Source organism: Podarcis tiliguerta (assembly GCF_965153285.1).
Source record: "Podarcis tiliguerta genome assembly, chromosome: 5".
In the NCBI taxonomy this organism is placed as follows: domain Eukaryota; kingdom Metazoa; phylum Chordata; class Lepidosauria; order Squamata; family Lacertidae; genus Podarcis; species Podarcis tiliguerta.
In genome coordinates, this window is record NC_139538.1 from 1,525,330 (window position 1) to 1,543,608 (window position 18,279).

General features: G+C 50.0%; 1 protein-coding gene across 1 annotated transcript; it reads left to right on the top strand.

Annotated features, from left to right (window-relative positions):
- Positions 1 to 3,705: 3,705 nt before the first annotated feature.
- On the top strand, positions 3,706 to 11,967 carry GMNC (geminin coiled-coil domain containing; the record flags this gene model as incomplete). The annotated part of the gene is made up of 5 exons (XM_083441018.1): positions 3,706 to 3,795; positions 5,106 to 5,474; positions 8,434 to 8,532; positions 9,103 to 9,219; positions 11,001 to 11,967. 5 exons carry the CDS (start codon positions 3,706 to 3,708, stop codon positions 11,637 to 11,639), a joined length of 1,314 nt encoding a protein of 437 aa, XP_083297144.1. The 3' UTR covers positions 11,640 to 11,967.
- Between the last annotated feature and the right edge of the window lie 6,312 nt (positions 11,968 to 18,279).

Below are 18,279 nucleotides of genomic sequence, written 5' to 3' on the forward strand. Positions count from 1 at the left end.
TAAAAACCTCCAGTGAAGAGGTCCACAACCTCTCGATGGAGACCATTCCCATGTCAAACAACTTCAACCATGAGAAAGTTCTTTCTAAGGTTTAGTCAGAATCTCAGTTCTTGTAACTTTAATTCCTTAGTTCAGGACCTGCTCTCCAGAGGAGGAGAAAGAAAGCTAGATGCATCTTCTATGTGATGACCTTTCAAATATTTGAAGATGGCTCTCATACGGAAGATTCTGTCTCTGGCCACCCTAACCTGACAGGTCAATTTCTCGGCCAGAACAATGGGCCACATCTGAGCATCCCTTGCCTCTATTGACAGGGCTGATGTCCAGATTTAGTGATTTCAAAATGAGCCTCTGCCAGCAAAACTGTCAGTATATCCTGGTGAGATAAACACTGATTTGATTAATCTATTATTCCTAGCAAGGCTAACAAAGGAGTTGGGCTTATGATTTGTATTACAAACTGATCCCATCTTTAAGATGCTTAGAGCCGATGGAGGGTCCTTGAAGTCCCCCCCCTCCCTCTCCTCAGTGGCATAGCAAGGTCAGGTGGTACCCAGCGCAGAAAATTTTCCATCACCCTGCCACACACATTGAAATTATTAAAAGAAGGAAAAATAAGAGACTGTAGCGGGATGTAATGGTTGCTGGTCATATGTGCCAGCCCTGTGTTTAGCCTGAACTTGGCATTTCATGGTGCCAGCTGGGTTATCTTGGGAAGGGAGGCTCCGAAAGAATGGGCACTGATTTATACCTTCATTGTCTATGCTGGGCACAATTTTGGAACGAGAACCTTGCAAGGAAGAGGAGTTTGAATCAGATATGTAGTGAGGAATGTTAACGTAATTGACCCAACAACCCTTCCATCTGTATTTGACATGCTTTTAAAAGCGCATTGTTTAATGCTCACATACAAATGAGGAAAAAACCGAGGTTTGCATCCAGAAAGTCCTGAATTCTGTCTCTGGCTTCTCTGAGTAGGGCTGCGAGACACTCCCTGCCTGAAACCCTGGGGATTTGCTGCCGTATTGAGCTAGGTGAGCTTAGTATAGAGCAGATGAGTCTGACTTGGTCCAGAGCAGGTTCCTATGCTCAGCTTCCTTTGAACCAAGAGTGGCGCATGCCTTGGTAGCTCAATTGGTAGAGCACGAGACTCTTAGCCTTAGGGTTGTGGGTTCTAGTCCCACGTTGGGCAAAAGTTTCAGGGGTTAGACTAGATGACTTTTGTGGTCCCTTCCAACTCTATGATTCTATTATGTTGTAATTTCTGGGTGTGTTTTTTATACTCTGCCACCCCTACTCAATCTGCTCACCAACCCCCCACTTCTCCAAATCAACCCCCTAAAATTCCCCCTTTGAATCCCATGAAATGGCTAAGCCTTCTTTTCACCTTCCTAACCTTGTTTCTGAAGCCATTTCTCTTTTCTGTTCTGCAGCCCCACTTGGCACCCCTTTGGGTTCCCTTCCAACTGTACAGTTCTATGATTCAGCATCTTAAAAAGCAGAGAAATCACCTTGGTGACAAAGGTCCGTATAGTTAAAGCTCTGGTTTTCCCACTAGTCATGTGTGGAAGTGAGAGCTGGACCATAAAGAAGGCTGATTGCCAAACAATGGATGCTTTTGAATTCTGGTGCTGGAGCAGTGGTGTAGCATGGGGGGTGCAGGGGGGGTCGGCCGCACCGGGCGCAACATCTGGGGTTAGGGTTAGGGGGTGCAAATCCACGGGTTAGGGGGCACAAATTACGTGCCTTGCCCCGGGTGCTGACAACCCACGCTACGCCACTGTGCTGGAGGAGACTCTTGAGAGTCCCATGGACTGCAAGAAGATCAAACCTATCCATTCTTAAGGAAGTCAGCTCTGAGTGATCACTGGAAGGACAGATTGTGAAGTTGAGGCTCCAAGACTTTGGCCACCTCATGAGAAGAGAAGACTCCCTGGAAAAGACCCTGGTGTTGGGGGAGATGGAGGGCACAAGGAGAAGGGGACAACAGAGGACGAGATGGTTGGACAGTGCTCTTGAAGCTACCAGCATGAGTTTGACCAAACTGCGGGAGGCAGTGGAAGACAGGAGTGCCTGGCGTGCTCTGGTCCAGGGGGTCACGAAGAGGCGGACACGACTAAACGACTAAACAACACAACAACATGATTCTTTGGCCTCAGATGGGGCAGAATCTCCTTCCCTGAAGATCTTGAGACAGAAGGTTGGGTGACCATCCCATCAAGGGTGCTTTAGCTGTTACACCTGCATTGCAGGGGGTTGGGCTAGATGACTCTTGGAGTTCCTATGGTTTTATGACACTTTAGTAGCTGTTGCTACGTTTTTGTCAACTGGTGAGGCACTCTTGCACTATAATGGAACAAAAGAGAGAGAGCGGATGTCGTGGGGGTGAACCTAAAACATTTCTGGTCTGAAAATTTAGTAGATTTCACTAGGAAGCTGGTGTGTTTGTTTGCTTGCTTGCGTGTGTGTGTCACATTCTGGGCACAAAGGAAGCCATACATTGGTACCTCAAGTTACAGATGCTTCAGGTTACAGACTCCGCTAACCCAGAAATAGTACCTCAGGTTAAGAACTTTGCTTCAGCATGAGAACAGAAATCGCACGGTGGCGGCAGTGGGAGGCCCCATTAGCTAAAGTGGTACTTCAGGTTAAGAACTGTTTCAGGTTAAGAACGGACCTCCAGAACGAATTAAGTTCTTAACCCGAGGTACCACTGTATATCCAGTCTGCCCTGAAACTTTTGCAAGTGTAGAATATTGCAAGTAGGATTGGTTGGGACCACCCTGATACCCCCAGACCACAAATTGCCATGAAGGCATAATAATAATAAAAAAAACATCTAGAGGGGTCCTGTGCAGTATCAAACATTTTCATCACACTCAAGTTCATAGTGTAATATGATTCCCTCTCATATTCAAAAACTGATGTCCTGTGAACTGCAAGAGAGAACAAGACATCTATATGGTGCTATTTGAAGAAAAAACAAACCATTATGCATTTTGAAGGGTATTTTAATGATGAGCATAAAATAACTATGCAAGATGCCAGTAGATGGATCTTTCTGTAGAAAGTCGAGCAAACTGTGACTATTCTGCAAAGGCTTGAAGAAGGGAGATGCACTTAATTCGGTTGCTGAATCCGTATTGGAGTGCAGAGGGCTAGTGAAGTCCTTTCCTTTTAAAGGAGAGTTATCCTCGAATCTCCGAAGGGCCGCCACATGGAAGAAGGAGCAAAACTTGCTTTCTGTTGCTTCATAGGGGAGGCTCCGAGTCAATGGATTCAAATGACAAGAAAGGAGATTCTGACTAAACCTTAGAAGAAACTTTATGATGGTTAACAGCTGTGGAGTGGACTCACTCAGAAGGTGGTGGGCTCTTCTCCTTCCTCAGAAGTCTTTAAACAGAGCTTGGGTGGCCAGTGATTCTTTAGCTGTGATTCTCACCTTGTAGGATGTTGGACTGGATGACCTTTGGGGTCCCCTCCCAACACTACGATTCTGATTCTATGAAACGCAAGGGCTCTTCTTTCATTCCTGAGGACCAGATGGGTGAAAGAAAGAGACCCAGGTTTTGTGAGCGAATAAAGAAATCTTACGTTGCTTCTCAAGTTCGCCAGTATCTGTGGTTTGATTACAAAAATCTGAGCTGTACATTCAGTTTAGAAATTCACCCCCCCTTTTTTTTTTTACCCTGCATTCAAACCTAGATGCCACCTGGCAAGGACAGCATCACCCAGAACCAAGAAAAAGGGGAACGTGACAGAACAGCAGCACACCTTGATGTCGTTCACCTCCAGGTGCCTGTTCAACCTTGCATTGAAACCCTTCAGGGTGAAAAAGGTGCCCCCCCGCCTAGAAAAGAAGTGGGAAGCTGCTGACTTCTTGCTGGCCCGGTGGAGAAAAAGAAATGGTTGGATTTGACATCCTTTGGTTCCAGCAAGGGACCGCGGCTTCTTAGCCTCCCCCATCTCTCGCTAGGAGTTCCTTCTGTCCAGTTTCGGAATCCAGCCCCGGAAATTTAGGATCAAAGATGCTCCGTTGCCTCCTTGGTTTGCCTAAAGTTAATCGCCAGGTAGCTCAGCGCTGCTTCCCAACAAACTGGCCCCAGCGCTCCCGACTCTTCTCTGGCAGGAGCGAAGCTTTTGCAGATTGCAAGGCGCAACTCTGCCCCCTCCCTCTCTCCTCCCTCCCTCTCTCCCTCCTTCTCTCTTTCTCCTTCCATTCCCCCCTTCCTTGTGAGGAGGACCTGGGCCAGGGCTCCCTCTCGCTCGCGCTCTCTCGTCACCACTTTGACAGCTTCGCACCAAATCGGACGGCAGGGCGCAGGAGGCGCCACTCTCCTCTGGATTAGAACTCGCCTCCTGCTCCTCGCCCGTCCCGTCGCGGGGCTGCCGGCTGGAGAAGGCTCCCCGGAGTTGGAAGGGGAGGGCGGGGGGACGACCGGATCCCGACCCCAACCTGCCAGATGGTAAGCCGGGAAGGGGTCCTTTTGGGCAGGGTCTCGCTCTTGGTGTGGGTGGGTGTTTTCTGCGTGCCAACTCCCGGGATGTGCTGGCTGGCGTGTGTGTCACTGTCCGGGGAGTTTGGACGGGCTCGGATTCCAGAAGCCCAAGGGAGAAGCAACTCGGCAGCTCCCCCCCCCCCCCGCCACTCGACGTGAGAGAGGCGCTAGTAAGGGACCGAGGGGGTCATTCGCGGGGGCGCTTCCTGCGGGTGGTGGTGGGGTCCGCCCCGTCTAAGCCCGCCCGCTGCCCGCCCATCACCTTTGGGTAGGCGCAGTACAGGGCACTTTTTTGGGTAGGGGGCTGTGTGTGTTACTTGCAGTTGCAAAGAGGGCCCGTAGGGGAGGCAAGGGGTGCCCCCCCAATTTCCCAGTCCAAGGGCGCCCCTTGCCTACCATCGTGAGGGGCACCAGGTGGAAGACGTGTTGTTGTTGGGGGGGGGGTGAAGCTGGAGGGTGTGTGTGCCTGAGGGTTTCAGACCCTCGTTCCGGATCCCGTTGAAGGGTCCTGAGCGCGCAGCCCGACAGAGGAGCCCCCGCCCCGCCGTCGAGGGGGGTTTCTCCGCTCCTCCCTCTCACCCCACCCCTCTTCCTCCCTCCCGGCAGAGCAGCGCCGCGCCCTGCCCAGAGCTGCCGCCGGCCTTCGCGGGGGGCCCCGTCTGCGCCCGCCCCTGGGCCCACTCGACGTCAGCGGCGGCAAAGGTTGCCCCGGAGACGTGGCTCGACGCCGTCTGGACCGCCGCGGGACTCCTGGACGACGACGAGGCACCGGGCGGCAGCAGCAGCAGCACCGCCGCCGGTAAGGAAGAGCCGTCCGACGGCCGGACAGGCGCGGCGCGGGCGCGCAGGCGAGAGGAGGCGGAGGAGCGCTTGGTCCGCCTCGCCGGCGCGCCTCGGCCCGCCCCCTCCAGCCTCCTCCTCCTCCTCCGGCCGCTGCGCTCGCAGCTTCGCACTCTCCGTCGGGGAGCGCGCCAGGTAGGAAGGCGCTAGGGCTTCCCTGGCTCCCTGCGGCGGCGCTTGCGTGCAGCGGGGACCTGCCTGCGGTTCCCAAATCAGTTGGAAGGGACCCACCCACTTGGGCGTGGAGAAAGTGGACGGAGCAAAGCATGTCTCCCTCTCGCGTAACACAAAAACCCATGAAGCTGAGCGTGGGAAGAGCCAGGGCAGATGAAAGAAAGTCCTTCCTCTTGCCGTGCATAGGTAACCTGTGGAACTCCTTGCCACAGGAGGCAGGGATGACCACCAGCTCTGATGGCTTGAAAAGAGGATCAGGCAAATTCATGGAGGAGGAGAGGGTTATAGATGGCTACTTGCCAAACTGGAGGGACATGGGTGGCGCTGTGGGTTAAACCACAGAGCCTAGGACTTGCCGATCAGAAGGTCGGTGGTTTGAATCCCCACGAAGAGGTGAGCTCCCGTTGCTCGGTCCCAGCTCCTGCCAACCTAGCAGTTCCAGAGCACGTCAAAGTGCAAGTAGATAAATAGGTACTACTCCAGCGGGAAGGTAAACGGCGTTTCCGTGCGCTGCTCTGGTTTGCCAGAAGTGGCTTAGTCATGTTGGCCACATGACCTGGAAGCTGTACGCCTGCTCCCTCGGCCAGTAAAGGGAGATGAGCGCCGCAACCCCAGAGTCTGCCACGACTGGACCTAATTGTCAGGGGTCCCTTTACCCTTTACCTCTAGCCAAACTGGCTATGCTCCACCTTCACATCTTTCCAGAAACGCCCCCTGATCTGTTACCAGCTAGAATCTTCTTTCTTGGTCTCCTCTCCCCTTTAGAAAACCCACATGGGATTTCACTTCCAGCATCAAAAAACTAGCGATTCCTTCACAGCATCAATGCTGTGTGTCTTCAATCTGACAGAGGAACATAGAGACAGATAGGTCAGAAGACATGGAGGTGTCTGTCTGGGGATCCTTCACACACGAATTCCCCATCCTGTAGAATTTCATCCGTTATATTTTATCTACACAATCAGAACAAATTTCAGGAACCGAAACATTGCATTGAAAAAATGCGATTTTCAAGCTGTCTGGCCCGAAAATGGCAACTAGGCATTCCGTTTTGGTGACTGTAACCCAGATTTAAGGAGCCATTTAGGGCCTAGCTTACATACCTGAGTTTCTGAATTCCTGACCTAGCAGGAATTATTTAGCTGTGATTCCTGCATTGCCCAGGGTTGGACTAGATGACCCCTGGTGTCCCTTCCAGCTGTACAATTCTACAATGGTTCTTCTTATGTTCTTTGATCTCCTTCCTCTGCCTTTTCTCTCTACACTGATTTCCTCCCTGGTATGTCTGGTCGCTCCTGGATAAGTCTGAGGCTGGCAACACTATCATGTCCCTATTTTATTCATTACTATACTATACTATACTATGGCTACTTCCTGTCAGCAAAGCATCACCACTGATGACTTTGCACACCTGGTTCTCGTGCACAGACCAGTTTCCTTGCAAGACAGCACCATCTCCAAGCCCCTCTTGCATCCTGGGCCCCTCTCCGTTTGCAAATCAAGCCCTGGAGAGGACTCCATGGACTCTAAACACTCCGCAAGATCCACTTGCCTCTCTCCCCACACACTTGCACCCCAGGCCAATTAACCCTTCTGCTCCTGGGAACAAATGTCATGGCGGCAGGAGTCCCGAGGTTTCTGAGCGGGGGCGAAGGGCTTGTGGGAACCAGCCCCTCAAGGGGCGCAAGAGAGGGGCTGCGTTGCCTTTGTGGTCTGAGTGGGCCTTGAAAGGTACTCCAGGCCTCTCCAGCTCCTCCTGGTCCTGGGATGCCAAGAACAGCTCAGAATGGGGATGTTTGGCAAACTGCAGCAGAGACCTTGGTGATCAAGTATTATTTAGGGGACGAAATTCATTTTTAGTGGGGAAAGAGGGAGGGGTGGGCTTTCTCTTGGGATGGACTGTGCAGCCGCCACACCGGACTGTAGCTCAGAAGACGCCGTTGCCATATGCGGCACCCCTGTTAAAGCATCTTTGCTGGTTGCCCACTTACAGTCCAGCCAGAATCAAGGTTCTTCTATTTGGCCCAGGGTGCCTAAACCCTGATATCCCAGTTCCATCACTGAGATCACCTGTAGGAGCATCACTGGAGCCAGCGATGCTTCTGAGTGCCAGCTTCTGGAAAGCGCAGGACGGGAGAGTTGTTCTTGCGCTCGAATCCTGCTTGCTGGTTTTTCCACAGTCACCTGGTCAGCCGCTGTGAGAACAGGATGCTGGACTTAATGGGATCCATTGGCCTGATCCAGCAGGCTCTTCTCAGGTTCTTAGGAGTGCCATTGGTCATTCCGCAAGTTGGCGAGACTCGTTTGACAACAGCGAGAAACCAAGCGTCTAGTGCAGTGATGGCCAAACTTGGCCCTCCAGCCGTTTTGGGACTACAACTCCCATCATACCTAGCTAACAGGACTAGTGGTCAGGGGATGATGGGAATTGTAGCCCCAAAACAGCTGGGGGGCCAAGTTTGGCTGTTGCTGGTCTAGTGTCATCGGCCCAGCCCTGTGGAACTCCCTGCCACTGGAAATTCAGCAGGCACCTTGTGTGTCAACTTTTAAATGCCTACTGAAAATTTTTCTGTTCCACCAGGCCTATGCAGGGGTACGCCCTTCCACAATGGTAAATTGATGTCTTTTAAAAAATTGAGACTTTCGTCTCGATCCATTAGGATCCACCCAAGTACCTGCAGGCATAGAATAATAGAATTGGAAAGCACCCCAGGGGTCATCTAGTCCAACCCCCTGCAAGGCAGGAATCTCAGCTAAAGCATCCACTTCTTCAGATGATACAGAGGAAAAATAAGTGAATGGGTGTGTGGGTGTGGGTTCCCTGCCCCCCTTTGAGGGGAACCCAACATGCATGAAGGTTTCATTCATCCTCACATTCTTGTAACCCTCAATTCCAGCTCTCTGATTTCTTTGATCTCTCTCTGTTGCTGCAGATCAGTTCTGCAATTTGGGCATCTCCCTCCAAGACGATGCCGGGTCTGGAGACCAGCTCTCCACGCAGCTCTACAGGAACAAGCAGGTAACAACTGTGAATCTACACCAGTCTGAAATTAGGCTGGGATTTTGATGCCGAAAACCAGGGTTTATTTATGGCAGTTGAATTCGGAGGATGCGTGAGAATATCAGTTTAAGCACTGCTGGCCAGTGTTACGGCACAGATCTTACATGCTCCCCTGCCCCAAGGTATAAAATGCAGCTGGAATGACTTTTGAAGGGGACCCTTTTATTTCTCTTGCCTTGTTGAAATCCCCTCTGAAAACGGAGAAGGAGATGAACTGGTAACCCCGCATTGTGATGGAGCTAATCCTGTGTGTTTAATCCCTGCGCATTGTTCGCTGTTGACTTTCCCCTCCTTCCTGCACACATTTTTGTGCCTTTGTGGTTACGTTTTTCAAAGGAATCTCCTCAAATACACGGCGAGAGAATAGAAAAAGTCAGAAGTGAGTCTGGGACAGTCGTACTCCTGATCTCCATGGTTCCCTCGGGTTCCCTGCTGGGTGTCGGGTTCCTAAGGCAGCCGTGCAAAGTTAGCAGTTTGGGTTACAGGGCCGCGGGGCTTTCCGTCCTCACCCTTCTCTGTCTTTCGCAGCTTCAGGACACCCTCTTGCAGAAGGAGGAAGAGCTGGCCAGGCTGCAGGAGGAGAACAGCCACCTCAGGCAGTTCCTGAACTCCGCTCTGGTCAAGCAGTTAGAGGAGAAAACCAAGGTAACAAGGGCAGGGAGAAACAGAGAGAAGGGAGAGAGAGAGAGAGATCACGGCCTGCGCGACATAGCCACGTGACCCATTCAGAACATAGGAACGTTCTTTGCTCTACAGTGGTATCTTGGTTCTCGAATGGCTTGACTCCCAAATAAATTGGCTTTTGAACGCTGCAAACCGGGAAGTGAGTGTTCCGGTTTGCAAATGTTTTTCAGAAGCTGAATGTCCGATGCAGCTTCCACAGCTTCCAATTATGTGCAGGAAACTCCTGCAGCAAATCGGAATCAGCGCCTTGGCTTTCGAACCCTTTTGGGAGTCGAATGGACTCCCGGAACGGATTGAATCCGAGAACCAAGGTACCACTGTATTTCTGTACTCCAGGCATAATTTTATAAACTTCTGTCCTGCCCCTTTTAGTTGCCTTGTCTCTAAACTAAAAAGTCTCAAATGCTGATCGTTTATCACTTCGTTCCCTTGATCATTTTGGAGGTGAGGGGAGCAGAAATGGGGTCGCACCATAGATTTGCATAATGGCATGATGATATCGGCAGTTTTATTTCCAGTTCCTTTCCAAATTCACATGGAGACCCTCCAGACATCCTTTTCATTGCACATCCATGATGATTTGTGCTCAGGATGCTTTTGGGGCGGTTACACATAATCCCACTTTCAGAACTGTTTGTGCCTGCAGAAGTTCTGGGATGTCCATACTGCTTCATTTCCAGTTGATGATTGCCCTGTAATGACCTGCTGAAATCCTGTAAATGTTCTTGTGGGGATCTGTCTGTCTTTTGCTGTGCTATAGCGCTTCCAGACAGCAGGAATCTCGTAGCATTGGAGTAGCATCACAGAGCACTCAGTAAACAGGATAAATTCACCCCAATGCACTATTTCCTGCATCAAGAACATGTTGCAGAAGACACGCACCAGGAATCACCAGGACCTTAAAATTTGATGAATCCTGTGCATCTTCTACTCCCCAGCTAGTGTTGTGATTCGTCCCACCCCTGTGACAACTCCTCATAGCTAACGGGCAGGAGTGGAGTCACAGGTCTTAGGTAAACCTGGTGTATTTGAAACAATAAAAAAATAAAATAAAAATTCCTTCCAGTAGCACCTTAGAGACCAGCTAAGTTTGTTATTGGTATGAGCTTTCTTGTGCATGCACACTTCTTCAGATACATGCACACGAAAGCTCATACCAATAACAAACTTAGTTGGTCTCCAAGGTGTTACTGGTGAGGCGGGTGGCGCTGTGGGTTAAACCACAGAGCCCAGGACTTGCCGATCAGAAGGTTGGTGGTTCGAATCCCCACGATGGGGTGAGCTCCTGTTGCTCGGTCCCTGCTCCTGCCAACCTAGCAGTTTGAAAGCACGTCAAGTGCAAGTAGATAAATAGGTACCGCTCCAGCAGGAAGGTAAACGGTGTTTCTGTGCGCTGCTCTGGTTTGCCAGAAGCGGCTTAGTCATGCTGGCCACATGACCCGGAAGCTGTACGCCGGCTCTGTTGGCCAGTAAAGCGAGATGAGCGCCGCAACCCCAGAGTTGTTCACGACTGGACCTAATGGTCAGGGGTCCCTTTATCATTTACCTTTAAGGTGCTACTGGAAGGAATTTTATTTTTTGTTTCGGCTACGGCAGACCAACACGGCTACCTACCTGTAACTGGTGTATTTGGTTAGGCAGACTCCCCCTTCCAGCCTCTTATGCTTATAAACTGCACAATATTCTCAGACTTGCTCATCAAATGTTCTGCCCTCCCCTCTCTCTGCTGCCCTCTCAAACAGAAGCTGCTGCAGCAGAGCGGCCAGAAATCTCACAGCCCTCTCCAGAGTGGCAAGCGGAGGCTGAGAGCAGAAGGCCTTCCCCTTCCTCGCGAGGCGTCCCACCCACAGAAAGCCAGGCGGAACCTGCTGGGCTCTTTCTCGGCCTGCGAAGAGCCACACGACCCCCATGTGGACAGCTGGGTCCTCCGGACGCTGGGCCTCAAAGACCTCGACACGATTGACGAGTCGCCTGCTTCAGCTAACTACAGTGCCTTGACCCCGGAGCTTCCGCTGGGCTCTTTCACTGGGGAACCACCTGAGGCAACAAACTTTGGGTGCAATGACAGCCAGACAGCTATTTACAGGTGTGCTGCTTTGCTGTCCGCGGACAGGACGAGCGGCATGAGAGAAGAGCCTTTGGGTCCCGTACCTGACCCACCTTGCCATTTCTTACTGCCTGAGAATAACTACCCTCCGCTGCCTTGTGGGCTGCCCTGCTGCTCGGACGCCTCTCCCACCCCAACGGAGGTGGCTTTCACCACCTCCTTGAGCCCCCACTGCAACGTCAAAACGCACACCTTCCGCCAGGGACAGGCTTTCGTGCGCCGGGATGAGGATGGAGGGTGGAAGCTGACTTGGGTACCCAAGCAGCCTGAGTGAAGGAGCTCTTCCCTGTCCAAACCCCAAACCCCAAACCCACCTGAGCACTGCCAGGAAAACAATGTGTTTACAGATTAAGAGTGATAAAAATATTAAAGGCCCTATTGCATTTCTGTTGAGAATGGGAGGGCCTGGGATTATCGTTGCTACTGCTAGTCTGATACGCAGCTGTGGAAGTCTAGCTCACTGCCCAGATGCAAATTGCAGCCACCCATCTATGGATCAAGGCTGATCGATGTGGACAGTCAAGCCACGAGCAGTGAGCAGGTGGATGGCCGGCAGGTGATGCTCTGTGCAAGTTTGCAAAGCTACATGGCTCCTGCCGGAAACCTTTGCATCTTCCCTCCAACACCCTCCCATGCCCCCCCCCCAAGGAGTTTGAGAGCTCCTTTTGTTCCGGGGCGGGGGTGAGACTTTGTGATTTCTATCCAAGAAGGAGGCCTCCTCTTCAGACCCAGAAACCTTGCCATGTTCTATAGCTTGCCCGGTGGGTAACAATGGCAATCCATTTTGCACATGCTCAGAGACGCTCTGTACCTGCTGCTGGGCCCTAGACTCAGCCCTGGAGATCCATGGGTCAGATGAGTTTTGGCAGCGGCAGGCAATGAAGTCCCCAAAGTGCTGCCCACATGGGTGCCTGTCTGCCTCGTGCTCATTCTGGAGCAGGGAGAGGCAGGATACGTCCCCTCAGCTGCACTTTCCCCCGCTGCTGCCTGAAGAAGAGCCCTGAAGTCTTGCCAGAAAACTCTGACAAAAATGAGCTGCTCCAGTTGAGGGACAACTTGGTTCCTCCAGCTTCTAAGGCCTTGACTTTTCCTTTTCATGTCACCTGCTTCCCCCTCTACCGGTGCTGCCCTGGCCCTTTACTGCTTTGCCACAAAGAGATTGCTCTCCTTCCACCCAGAGCCGTGTGCTGTTGGGGGTGTCATGTTTAACAGCCCCTGGAGAAGTTAGTGGAGGCCTGGCTGACAGTGCAGGAAGATGAAAGACAAGCACTGAAACCAAAGCATGGAGTACATCAGAAGCTACTGGATCAGGCCAGAGGGAGCCCACCTAGTCCAGCACCCTGTTCTCACAGTGGCCAAGCAGATGCCCCAATGGAAAGGATGCCCCAAGCAGGATTCGAACACAAGAGCAACTCTTCCCTCCTACGGTTTCCAGTAACCAGGATGGAGACTCATCGCTGCCTCCAACTGTGGAGGCAAGGAGATTCCACCCTGCAAAGAACTGAGAGCGCGGTTGTCAGTTCCCTGTGGAGAGACACTGCCAGGTCTTTGGGTAGCTGAAATGCAGTTTCTTCTTTTCTGCTGCTAATTGTACAGTTTCCAGAATCCATTGCAGCTGCATCTTTGTGACCAGAGCACATTGCGCCCACAGCCAGAAATGCCCTACTGTAGCAAAGGGTGGTTTAGCTGGAAGGGATCTGGATCTACTCTGAGCCGGTCCAAATGTGTAATCCAGTCCTGACCACTCACATCCCCTCCGGCTGAAGACACTGCCAGGGCCACAGACATCAGTGCCACGGCTGCATGAGAATAATGGCAGAGGAGCTGACTCCCCACCAAAGCTGGAACAGAATTTGGCACAGCTGCTTCTCTCTTCTGGCCCCAGTTCAAATCAAGAATTTTGAGTTTTTCCAAATTTTGAGTGTGAAATGCAATTTTATTTCTTTGCTTCTCTTTCTGTTTTTTAGCCACACTACTGACACATCTTAAGGCAATTATGTTAAACGTTAACTTTCCAGATTCACCATTAACTTTGCTTTGTTTCTAACATCACTAAATCCAAAAATATCAATCAGTGAGAATACTTGGGGTGGGGGGGGAGGTCATAAATTAGGGTAACAGAAACTCATCTTTCCCTTCTTCAGAGAAATTCCAGAATTCTTCCAGATAAGTTCCAGTTCTGCTTCACATTGCTATTAACAACACAAACAGGTTGTAGAGAGATTGGTGTGTCCGGAACAGCTTCATTCACCTCAGTCATCATGCCAGGCTTGAAAGAACTCCACATCCCTCATTCTCCTAAATTTGTTCTGAACTGGAACCTAATTCTCTGTAAGCTGATCGACCTGTATTTGGGCTGTACATTGCAGAATGTGGATGGCAAGCGTCGTAACTGAATGCTTCCCTGTATGCAAGTGCTCCTGGCACTTAGACAATTAGAGCTGTTCTCCTTAACATGTGTAGGGATTAGATTCAGGTAGGTAGCCGTGTTGGTCTGATGCAGTCAATATATATATATATAAATGGAAAATTGTCCAGTAGCACCTTAAAGGTAAAGGTAAAGGACCCCTGACAGTTCAGTCCAGTCACGAACGACTCTGGGGTTGCGGCGCTCATCTCGCTTTCCTGGCTGAGGGAGCTGGTGTTTGTCCACAGACAGTTTTTCTGGGTCATGTGGCCAGCATGACTGAACTGCTTCTGGTGAAATCAGCGCAGCGCATGGAAACCCACCAGAGTGGTACCTATTTATCTACTTGCACTTTGACATGCTCTTGAATTGCTAGGTTGGCAGGAGCAGGGACCAAGCAACAGGAGCTCACCCCATCGCGGGGATTTGAACAGCTGACCCTCAAACTGCTGACCTTCCGATCGGCAAGCCCTAGGCTCAGTGGTTTAGACCACAGCGCAGATGATTAGCATATTCCTGTCTCATTATATATGCTAATCATCTGCATACTATCCCTTGCTTTCTCCTGTAGGACTAATTGCAGTTGTTAACAGTCTTCATGAGTCAATCGCCCAACTCCTAAAACCCCACCCCACCCTCCCACTATATATAAGGGTCTGGTGACTTATGTTTCAGTGTATCTGAAGTGTCCAGTCCAGAACAATGTCCAGTTCTGGGCATACTGTGTCCAGTTCTGGGCACCACAGTTCAAGAAGGACACTGACAAACTGGAACGTGTCCAGAGGAGGGCAACCAAAATGGTCAAAGGCCTGGAAACGATGCCTTATGAGGAACGGCTAAGGGAGCTGGGCATGTTTAGCCTGGAGAAGAGTAGGTTAAGGGGTGATATGATAGCCATGTTCAAATATATAAAAGGATGTCACATAGAGGAGGGAGAAAGGTTGTTTTCTGCTGCTCCAGAGAAGCGGACACGGAGCAATGGATCCAAACTACAAGAAAGAAGATTCCACCTAAACATTAGGAAGAACTTCCGGACAGTAAGAGCTGTTCGACAGTGGAATTTGCTGCCAAGGAGTGTGGTGGAGTCTCCTTCTTTGGAGGTCTTTAAGCAGAGGCTTGACAACCATATGTCAGGAGTGCTCTGATGGTGTTTCCTGCTTGGCAGGGGGTTGGACTCGATGGCCCTTGTGGTCTCTTCCAACTCTATGATTCTATGATTCTAAGTGTGCATGCACACGAAAGCTTAGACCCAGAACAAACTTAGCTGGTCTCCATGGTGCTACTGGACATTTTTTTTTTTAATGTGTAGGGATTGTGTGTGTGTGTGTGTGTGTGTGTGTGTGTGTAGAGGAATAAGGATCAAGTGAGCCCCCCCCCCCTGCAGTCAAAAGCAATGTAGCCCAGAAGCAGGTTGACCTCCCCAGTGAGAACTAAGCCTAAATTCCATGTTCATTGTTCTCACAGTGGCCAAGCAGATGCCCCAATGGGAAGGATGCCCCAAGCAGGATTCGAACACAAGAGCAGCTCTCTCCTCCTACAGTTTCTAGTAACCAAGATTGAGAATCCTTGCTGCCTCCTTTCAACTGCCCCCCACCCTTGTCTTGAGAAACCCATAGACACCCCATGAACGTACCCATGAAGCAGCGTTACAGATCCCTGATGCTTATAGCACAGTATTGTGGGAGCTCCCCACGGGAAGGTCTTTCCCGGTCCTGCTATGTAAGAACAGAAGAAGCAGCTGCTGGATCAGGCCAGTGGTCCATCCATTCCAGCATCCTGCTCTCTCAGTGGCCAAACAGGTGCCTCAATGGGAAGCCCACAAGGAAGACCCAAGCCCAAGAGCAACTTTCTCCTCCTGCTCTTTCCCATAACTAGCATTCAGGAGCATTGCTTCCTCCATCCATGGAGGGCATAGTTAGTAGAACCATCCTGGCCAGGAGCCCTCAAAAGTCCCCTCTTCATCCAAGAATTTGCCTAATCCTCTTTTAAAGCCTTCTAGGTTGGTGGCCATCACTGCCTCCTGTGTTTAGCAATTTAGCTTTGTAAAGAAGGACTTTCTCTATGTGAATAGTCATTATTAGATAGAGATACAGTCATACCTTGGTTTTCGAACGGCTTAGTTCTCGAGTGTTTTGGCTCCCGAATGCTGCAAACCTGGAAGTGACTGCTCCGGTTTGCGGACTATTTTTGGAAGCCGGACATCCGACGGGGCTTCTGGGGCTTCCGATTGGCAGGAGCTTCCTGCAGCCAATCAGAAGCCGCGCTTTGATTTACGAACATTTTGGAAGTCGAACGGACTTCCGGAACGGATTCCATTCGACTTCCAAGGTACGCCTGTAGTGGGGGCTGATCCTGGGAACTTCTGCATGCAGAGCAAATGTTTCCACAGCCTGTGATCCTGCACCTCCACTTGCTAGCCGGAAGATGCACTCTGTTAATCATGATGATAATGATCCACATTCTTGGAATGCTGCAATGCCAGCAGCAATAAATTTAATTTAATGGATAATCCTGATTAATTTAACTTGATGCATAATATGTGGTTTGTGTATGATTTTTGTTTAAGGTTTGTGTGTGAGAGTGATTTATTTTTTTCTTGTGAAAAGAAAAGCCTCTATTACTTAGCACTCCATTCAGAAAGCATGTTGCTCTTCTGCGGACACATCCTATTGGAATGAATGGGCTCAGCAAGGTGCCCATTCATTTGTGGGGGGGAGAGAAATTCATGGTGGAATGTACCTGTAGTGATGTCTAATAAAAGTAACACATTGCTTGCCTTGGCCTGAATTTCCCTTTTCATTTTGATGCCAATTGATTTTGTGGTTCTCTTAAGTCCTAAAAAAATGCCAGGTGGATCATCATAGGCTTTTAAAATTTAGAATGGTGCACTAAAATGCCAGCGAGCTAAAATAGGGATTGAGGAGACATTTGATTCAGCTCACACAGAAAGGCAAACTGAGCTAATTCACCCCTCCCAAAACAATGTGCAGCTGAAATGCAGCCAGCTTTCCAAATCCACATTTCTCTGCATTTTGCAGTGCCAAGCAATGGCCACAAAAGTGCAGATTCTAGGGTAAAGCGTGCATCGCCATGCGTATCTCAGTGACTGAAAAAAATGAGAAATGAAAATGAACTGACCGTGACACAGAGTCACCCATCCCTAAGTTAAAACCAGTGTTCTCCTTGCTTTATTCCCAGCCCATAGAGGCAACCCAAGAATTTAAATACAGCAAAATGTCTGGAAGCCAATCCTGATGAGGTCACCCAGGAGAGAATGCAGCCTTCAATTGGGTGGGCAAATAAGTCAATTTCGGTTTCTCACTTTTGCAAACTTGAGTTCACTTCTCCATATGTCTACATCAGTTTGTAATTTATTTTTAAAGTCTGCCTGAAAAATTAATCAGCATTTTAATATGAATGTCTCTTAATACAAACATTTCTGTATGAACTCTCTCCCAATATACACATTTCCCCTAATATTTATCTTTTTGCTGAATGCAATGCATTTCTGCAGGTTCTTTTCCTGCATTACTTGGCTGGAGCATGTCTTCTCAGAGAGGTGGGAATTTTGAGTGATGGCTGTCGTTTCAGTTCATGCAATGTTTCGGATGTTCTCCTGCCTTGTTTTGCAACAGCGTCCTCCAATGAGCCATTCTGGACTCCGTGGAAGGGTGACTTGCCTGACAGGTGTCATTCCAAAGAGAATGATCTCTTCCCAGGATGACTGCTGCTTCTCAGGGCAAGAGGACAGAGGCGAGAGATTGAAGCAGGAGTGGAAGAAGCCAATTCTGGGACAAATCGCTTGTGCTTGACATCTGAAAAACAGCCACGTTACTCATTAACTCCTCCTTCTGGACAGGTTGTTGAGTAATTGTGGGCCAGGTGGGATCACAGGGAGATGTTCCTTCCACTGGAATGCAAATGGATTTAATTGCCCATCAAGAAGACACAAGCTGCGCCTCAAACTTTGAATCCCTTTGCATGTGACATTTGATGTCCAGCCCACGATTCTCCTTGATGATTTGATATTATTTTAACCCTTAACAGACATTCATTGATTTATGAATCATTGACAGAATGAAGGCAAAAGGCCACGGACAATTGCACCAGGTGTTGCAGGGTGGAGCTCCGTGAGGATGGAGACAGAGGTGGCAGAGAGCGAGGGTGTCTGCTGGGCAGCCTGTTTTTTTGGGTTGCCTTCAGCTTTTGCCCAGTGCAACCACCCAGCTTCTAGAAGTGGAGATCCAAACTGTTTAATGGGGATGAGAATATCAGGCACCGGGGGTCTTTCAAACCAGGAGGAGGCTCTTATGCTATACTCCTGTGCCGCTAAAGTTTTTTGCCTCAAGTAGCATCATTTGGGGGTATAATGAATGGATGCTGACCCCATGTATTCCTGGAATTGGGGGTTCATCTTGGCAAGGATGCAAAATATTTGCTACTATGAATTGTAGAGTTGGAAGAGACCTAGAACGTCGTGTAGTTCAACCCCTTGCAATGCAGGAAT